This window comes from Helianthus annuus, chromosome 16, assembly GCF_002127325.2.
Source record: "Helianthus annuus cultivar XRQ/B chromosome 16, HanXRQr2.0-SUNRISE, whole genome shotgun sequence".
Taxonomy (NCBI): Eukaryota; Viridiplantae; Streptophyta; class Magnoliopsida; order Asterales; family Asteraceae; genus Helianthus; species Helianthus annuus.
Window position 1 is genome coordinate 202,332,260 of NC_035448.2, and position 8,861 is coordinate 202,341,120.

General features: G+C 36.6%; 1 protein-coding gene across 1 annotated transcript; it reads right to left on the minus strand.

Annotated features, from left to right (window-relative positions):
- Window positions 1–4,136: 4,136 nt before the first annotated feature.
- Window positions 4,137–4,976, minus strand: LOC110920398. Its single transcript, XM_022164610.1, has one exon. It carries the CDS (start codon window positions 4,974–4,976, stop codon window positions 4,137–4,139), a length of 840 nt encoding a protein of 279 aa, XP_022020302.1.
- Between the last annotated feature and the right edge of the window lie 3,885 nt (window positions 4,977–8,861).

Here is an 8,861-nt window from a genome sequence, read left to right on the forward strand (position 1 = left end):
CGAGGCAGAAATATTAACGGGGGCGTACCCACTTCAAGCTGTGGGTGAGCGAACGCACCCCTTAAAAAATATTTTTTTGTGTTATTTTTTACCGGAAATTACAACAGCACCCTTTGCAAATTTTCACCTGCACCCCTTAAAAATTTTCAGCCGCCTCACTTAGGAAAGAAAATATTATGACTTTCTAAAAAAAAAATAAATACTGATGATTATTCAATATATAAGTATATAACACAATTTATATAATTATTCATTAACCACTTATTCAACTAACTACATAACTCAATCAAAGCTTAATCTACAATCTATTTTTATTAACCCAACCCAAAAGAAATTTGAACTAAATAAAATAACCCAACCACATCCACCCATTCCAATTCCAATTCAAATCCCGCCCCAATGAAAACCCAAACGACTTGACGCCACTACTGACGATCGGACGGCTTTTTTTGCCGGAAAAACCAAAATTCCGGCAAGATCGACCCATAACGACAGAATTCTGATATAGAAGTAGTATAGTTTCTTTATTCATTTCTTTTTGTTATTTTATGTGATAATTAAGAGAAAATACAGATGTATAAGGGTTTGGTATTTTTATGTTTGTTGATGTTTTTTTTTTTTTTTTTTTTTTTGTTGTTCTAGACTTGTAGTTAAATGATTTTGTTGTTTTAATTATAGCTTTGTTTGTTTAAATGATTAGTTACAAGTAATCAACATTTAATACTAGGGGTTGAATGTTTGAAAATAAAATTGAAAACTATGAACTATGGTTGAACATGATTGTTTATTTGTTTTAGTGTTTAGTGTTGTTTATGGAGCGATTTATATGTGATAGGAATCATGAGTAAGAATGTAATGAACTTATGGAGTGTTTAGTATCTCTAGATGTTGTTTTGGATAGATTTCAAAAAAAAAAAAAAACATGTAGGACACAATTTTAAATACGTTTGTAATGACGTTTGACGTGTTTTTGATGATTATATAAATTTGAGTTTGATGTTCTTTTGTCTTACATGACCTGACCCGACCCCGATGCGATCCGACGCGCTATAAACCGATTTTTTTTATATTGCCAAGTGCCTAAAATCTTTAAAAATATTCCACGCCCAAAGGAAAAAAAATCCTAAGTCCGCCACTGAATATTAATTCTATATTTATGACTTGCTACTTATTTTCCCGTTAAGTTTGATGCTTCGTATATGAATGTTTATGAATCATAAAAATAGAGTTTGTATTTAGTTATGTATGTCTCGTTTGCGATATGCGCATATAATGTATATATGTGTAGGCTCTTGGGAGGCAAAAGTGAAAGTGCACTAATTTTAACGTTATTTTACTAATTTCGTGAAAATAACGTTAAAAAGCGAGGCACGGTTAATCGTGCATCATGGGGTGACGTTGATAGCCGGAAGACAAAGGGGTAAATGCACTAATCGGCTTTTGTCCAAATTGCTGAGTGTTATGTGCCTTATGTTCAAGGCTTGATGTAAAACTACTATCGAGGCGTGGGTCTCACTAGAAGTAGCCTCTCTATTTCTATGGGATAGAGGTAAAGCTGTATACATCTTACCCTTCTCAGACCCTATCTTAGCTTTGCTATTGGTAGGATGATGATGATGATGATTGTATTAAGTTATGTGATATTGTTTACATGTGTTAATAGGTGAATGAAATATCTGATTCCATTCTAAAGAAACTATAGATGTATAGTAGATCTTGTTAGAATCATTGATGTTGTTTGCATGTGTTAATAGGTGAATGAATTATAGTTAAATTTGTCGATATTGTGATTCCATTTTAAAGAAACTCTAGATGTATAATAGATCCTGTTAGTATCGTTTAATATGTTCGCATCTAAACATAATTAATCAATGAATATAACTTATGTCTATGTAACTATTCAGATGCATATAACGAAACATTTAAAAAGATGTTGATAAATGAAGATGTCAGAAGAAGAAATTCAGGTGGATCGGGTGATTTAATGCATGTTGGCAGAGGTAGGAAGAATAACAGAAGTAGTGGCAGTAAGAACAGAAAGAGGAGTCAGTCCAGGGCTCGAAATGATGTGACCTGTTGGAACTATAAAAAGGTTGGACATTTCAGGAATCAATGTCCAAACGACAAGAAAGAAGTTAACGCCGCAGTAGACCACTCAGATGATGAAGTTTTGATCTGTAATGTGGAGAGCAGTGTGGATTCCTTGGTTATGGATTCCGGTGCTTCATTTCAAGCTACCCACAACAGTAAAGCACTACGGAATCTTAAAATTGGGGATTTTGGTAAGGTACGACTTGCAAATGATGAAGTCCTAGATGTCACAGGCATGGGTGATATTGACTTAGTTACTTTAGTCGGATCTACTTGGACTTTAGAGACGTGAGAGTCATTCCAGGCTTGAAGAAAATGCTTATTTCAGTCGGGCAGCTAGATGATCAGGGTCACGAGGTTAAGTTCGGTAGTGGCAGTGGAAGGTAATCAAGGGAAATTTAGTAGTTGTGCGTCGCAAGAAGAGGGGCTCATTGTACATGGTCAGTGTACCGCCTGAGGGAGAGGTTATCCAAGTTCAGAAGAAGACCAAGATCCGGTTCACAGAATCTCGTGGGCAGAAGAAGGTTTGCTTTGCAGATGGCAAACCCAAAGTCACAGGTCAGATTCAGGTTGAACGTGCTAGAAAAGGTTCAGTAAAACCAGTCAGGGGCATTCGTGGCAGTGGGAGCACGGGTTGTGCTTCAGTCAGAGTTACCAGATGACAGTGGGTTAAGAGAACCAGTATTCTAGTTGTCAAAGTCTATCCAGTTGATTATCTGCTTTATTCGGAGAGTGTTTGTTCTCAGAATGTTCCAGGATCGGACAGTTCGTGTCAGTGGGAGCCGATAGGGATAGAGAACGAGTCACGAGTAGTGACTGATGAGTTGAAGCTCAGTGGGAGCTTCAATGAGCCTTCAGGTTAATTGATGAGAAGGCAGCCCACAACTAGTAAAGATGTTGAGTTTACAGAGATACTTATGAATATGAAGTTGCATGGAGTGCAGTTTGAAGTCGTCAAAGCCTCCAAGTGGGAGATTGTTGGGTTGTGGAGGATTTGACTAGAAAGTGTCAAAGCAACAGATAACTCAGATGACAACGTCTGGGTTATGCCTCAGAAGCAACTGATAACCCAGATGACCAGATAATTCGTCTGGGTTATGCCTTAGCTACAACTAATAACCCAAATACCCAGATAACTCGTCTGGGTTGTGGCAACTGATAACCCAGATGTGGATTGCGAAGTTTTTGTCTAGAGCTGAGGTTTGTTTGTTACTATACCTTAAAGTCAACAACCCTAATTGTATCCCCTATAAATACTTCTCATTCATGTACTGTAACTTTTGAGCACCTAATACAAAGAAGAACTAGTTATAGAGAGTGGATGTAGATCAGATTAGACCGAACCACTATAAATCTTGTGTTCTTGTTCTTGTGATTTAGAGTGTGTGAGTGTGTGTACTTGCTGCAGATTGTTCTAATGTTCGTGTGATTCGTGTTCTGACCCTAACACCGTCTTTACCTATGGTTAAGCCCCGGAGTTCTTGCTCTAGTTTTATGCCTTAAAACTTAGAATTATCAAAGCCCGTTCCATTTTATAGGGTTTAAATATTTTTTTAGGAAAGTGCCTCATACACAATCCAAGTATCTCACATAACAAACAAATTCCCCAACATGAACGATGTTCTCTTTGGAGGATAGCTAGTTTCTAGATACATATACCTAGTATGTAATAACTATTTATTGGAGAATATGGTTTATAGCAGGTAAAAAAATAAAAAACATAAATTATAACATGATTAGAAACATCACTAGGTAAATGTGCTAACCTTATGAAAAATGGATTATTCAAGATTCAGGCTTCAAACATACATGGTTGTGTACATTAAAATCACATTAACATGGAAAACACACTTCAACTTTATTTCATAAACAGAAAAAAAGTACACGAAAACGAGTGGATAGACATGTACTCAGAACATTGAGTTTCATGAAGACCATGCTATTGCTACTGAAATCACCATAAAAATTTCTTATATTTGACTCGCAAACCTTGTAAACCCAGGAATTTTGAAAGCAGATGATCGACTTAAAGAGCACGTACACTATCAAGCTTGATCCATTGAGACAGTGCTAAGCAAGTTGAGATTATGTTTAGGAGGAAGAATGTTTAGAAGAGAGGCTCTTGTTTTGATCAGACTCCTAAACATGCACTCCAGACCATTCTCCATTTCTTCGAAAAGGGACTCAAGATCTCCATTGAAAACTTGTACCTGATTTTTTTCCTCAATTGGTCCTTTGTTAATCATTTTGGAAACTAGTGACCACCTTGTCCCCTTTGATTTTGCAACAGATCCAGACAAGAACAACAAGAGAGACCTGTAAACCGAAGACCTCACAACACCAACATCCCTTACTACTTTAATAACTGACAAAACATGATGATCTAAATCTACAGGAGGCATGCCTCCAATCTTTTCATCAATTTGCTTCAAAGATGTAATAGCCTTTTTGGTGTCTTTCTTGAGGTTCTTCATGAAGGAAGTGGCTATGCTTACATCTCCTTTTTTTCTCCTGACCGCAGATTGAATATCTCTAGCGTTTTCTTTCGCTTGTGACACCAAATCTCTTGTGGACTCGCAAATATCCATAAGACTGATGGATTTGTCGAGCAACGCATTGACGAGGTTTGTATATTGGCTATGAGTAAGCGCTTGTTGGGTCAACGGCAGACTGAGAAGACTGTCTACACATTCGTATAATCCTTGCAGCCTCACTAGTGCACCGCAGATATTGTCTGCGGTTGGAACGTTTGATGTGGATGCCTCCCATTTTCTGAATTCACATATCTCTTCTTCAGCCTGAATTGTGCTTGGATGTGCTAAGGCTGGTAAACTCATTGAGCGGATGTGATGAATGCTATCTGTTGAAGGGAAGGTAGAAGCCATTTTTTTTTCTTATGGTTATGACAAGTAACTTTGAAGTTTTTTGTGGTGTTGTAGATGGGGTTCAATGCTTATATCTATCTCTATATATACACACACACACAATGTGAAGATGGAATGTATCAATTACAGAAAATGAATGCCATGTGATACCTGCATGTGCAGTCCATAGAGATAGTTGACATTTTACTGGCATCAGAAGCTTAATTTTGTTTTATTTGTTACTGACTATGGAATAGATGCTATTCTCTTTTTGAATGTCTCATGTTTGCTTTACAAATTTCGTTTTTAATTCAATAATAATGTGGTGAGATTAATAATTTGGAAGTATTTACATTTCAAACACAAAAGAAATTAGCTGTATGTACTAGTCATAGTAATGACCCAATCATGGCATATAATAAAATAGTGGATGTTGAGAAATGAATCTCATTAAAACATTAAATAAATTCCACTTGATTATTTTATGTTCTAGATGCCTTCCATTGACTTACAAAATTGATTAAGTTTTAACAAAACAAAAATTCTAAGCATCTTATAATGCTGTACCAAACAAGGTCATTAAGTTCATCATGCATGACTTTCGCGTCGAATATTAACCAAATGCAATTATTTAGCCTAGATGGTGATCTGGTGTGTCTTCCATTTCTTACTTTGCCAACCAAATTATGCAACAGTTGAAGGAGGTTTAAGTCGCTGGGAAACATTAACAAATCATGTCAGGATCATCACAAGAAGGCTACAGAGGTGAGATGAAACCCGCGAGATGGAAGTTTATTTATTTCTAGGTGAGGTAGAAAAATTATAAGCGCTTCTAGCCTGAGGTGGAGGTTTTTGAATTTGTTTTGGTTTTTAGGGAGTCTGCTCAGACCCATTATTTTTTAGTTTTGTCATGTCAGTGTCAAGGTTTTTTCTAAAGTTCGCTACCCTAGGTAACGAACTCTTTAGAAACCGCAATAGTTATAACTAAAGGCCTTTGTAGAAATACTTATCATTTTACTAAAACACTTAGATATAATATATATATGACCCAAGTGATAGAGTGGGTCTCATCTCATCTTAGAATGTAAACAAAGGGATATTTGTGGTGTTTTTGATGCAACGCAGGGGTGGCATGCATGCAGTGGCGGAACCAGAAACTTTGATCTGGAGGGTCAATATATACACACATATATGCTAGCGTATGATAATAATCATCATTATTTTAATATATAAAAAGTCAGTAAAAGCTAAAAGAATGATAAACCGAAAAATCTTGACATTTCTAAACTAAATGAAATAAATGAAGGGGAAATAATAAGTGCTAAACATGAAATACATACAGTTATTATTTATTTGTACTTTTATATCACTTTTAAAAGAATGGAGCATAGGATAACTACTACGTTGACTAGTAGCTAGTAGATCTTAGGCTTTTTTATTACATGCTATACGACAAAAACCACTTGCACCTTCTCCAATGTATCTTCTTCACTTTTCATTTCTTCTGCAACTACGGCACCTCTCGAAATTATTCCGGTGATCGTTTTTTGCCCTTTTTTTCTTTATTCTCTTCGCATCATTAATTGTAAACTAAAAATCTAAGGGGTCAAGATGCAAAAACTCAGTAGGATGACGGATTAGAGGTTACATGACCGGCCGACGACCGGAGGGTCAACGGACCCTCCGGACCCCCCTGTAGTTCCGCCGCTGCATGCATGGGTAAAACTTGTAGCCAACCTCATCTCTAAAAAATCGAGTTTACTAAATACGAATACATGCTTCTAGATAATATGTCAGTATTAGCTGTAGCATAGTTGGTCACATGAAGCTATTTTATAATTTAGGAAAATCACTAAAATAGACAGACAAAATTAATAAGATAGAAATTGACTTTTACCATTTGCAAAATAGACATGTTTAAAATAGAACCCGTCCGTTGAGACGTCTAGAGGTTAGACGTCAATGAAACACACGGTGAAAGAATAAAGAAGTCCACATAATAGCCATTTAGATTTATACACGTGGAAAGCGTGCCAAATTTAGTCGGTAGCTAGGATATAACCGCCGCTTTTCATCCACCGGCTAAATTAGCTCTTACTTTTCATTCGTCTTCTCAATTTAGTCTCTGTTTTTTTCATCCGCAACTAATTTTAGTTTGTACCTTTTACTTACTGACCGAGTTTAGCCTGCCCTTTTATTCGCCAGCTGAATTTAGTCTGCGCTTTTTCATCGCCGAGGTACATTTAGCCCATGTTTTTTTATTCTCCAACTGAATTTAGTCTATGCCTTTAAATCCGCTGGCTTAATTAGCCCATGCATTTCATTTGCCGGGTGAACTTAGTCCACGCTTCACACGCGTATTTTGATTGGTTCTTTTAGTTCAATCTAGTTTTCATGGTTTTTGGTTTGTACCGGCTAAATTCTAGCCATTATAGGCGGAGGATCCGATTCGTCATCTCTTGATTGGCTAAATTCTAGCCATCTTAGGCGACACGCATGATTATTTTGGCATAAGCTAAAGTCAAGGTCTGTTTTGTTAATTTTGTTGGTCAACGTACCTATTTTCATGATTTTCCCTTAATAATTTTCATAGTGATGTTTTAACTTTTCCTTTACTTCTTAGTGAATTTAGCCCGCACCTTTTCATCTGCCACCTGAATTTAGCTAGCAGTTTTTATCCGTTGGCTGAATAAGCCGCTGCTTTTTTCATGGTTGAACTTACCTCACGCTTTACACGTGTATTATTTTGATTGTTTTTTTGTGACCCCATTGTACCTTTAAGATTTTTTGTGCTGGCTAAATCTAGTCATCTTAGGCGGTAATTTGAAAATGTCTATTTTCGCACATGCTAAAAGTCAATGTCTATTTTGTTAATTTTGTAGTCAACACATCTATTTGGTGATTTTACCTTATAATTTTGTGATTTTACCTTATAATTTTCGTAGTGATGTTTTAAATTAATAAAATAGAAACTGACTTTTACCATTTGTAAAATAGACATGTTTAAAATAGAACCCGCCTGCTGAGATGGCTAGAGCTTAGACATCAACGAACACACATGGTGAAAGAACAAAGAAGTACACATAATAGCTATTTAGATTTATGCACGTGGAAAGCATGGGCTAAATTTAGGCCATAGCTATATAACCGCCGCTTTTCATCCACCAGCTAAACTAGTCCTTACTTTTCATTCGTCTGCTCAATTTAGTCTCCGTTTTTTTCATCCGCAACTAATTTTAGCTTGTACATTTCATTCACTGGCCGAATTTAGCCTGCCCTTTTATCTGCCAGCTGAATTTAGCCAGCGCTTTTTCATCGCCGAGCTACATTTAGCCCATGCTTTTTTATTCTCCAACTGAATTTAGTCAATGCCTTTAAATCTGCTGGCTTAATTAGCCAGTGCATTTCATTTGCCGGGTGAACTTAGTCCAAGCTTCATACGTGTATTTAGGGCTGTAAACGAACCGAACGTTCAGCGAACAGTTCGTGAACCGTTCGGCGGGAAGTTCGTTTATGTTCGTTCGATAAGCTTAACGAACGAACACGGACAAAAAATTTCGTTCGATAAGCTTAACGAACGAACACGAACAAAGGTCTCGTTCGTTCGACTGCGTTCGTGAACGTTCGGTAATATGTTCGTTCGTGTTCGTTCATTTATGTCCGCTCGTGTTGTTTTTTATGTTTATTTTTCTAAAAGTTTTTAATGTTTTATTAATTTTTTACTTTCCCCAATATGTATTTCCCTCTCTCTGGCCCTCTCCCTCTTTGATATCACGCTCCTTCATTCAGCCTATCTCCAATAGCTTGAACCCACTATCATCCATCCCTTCAATCTTTAAATGGTTATATTTAACTACTTTCTTTGTGTACAATGTTTAAGATTAACGGTGCCTTTTCTAATTTTCA

Excerpts from the sequence above, each read along its gene's own strand:
- LOC110920398 (XM_022164610.1), bottom strand. The coding sequence starts at position 4,976 with ATGGCTTCTACCTTCCCTTCAACAGATAGCATTCATCACATCCGCTCA.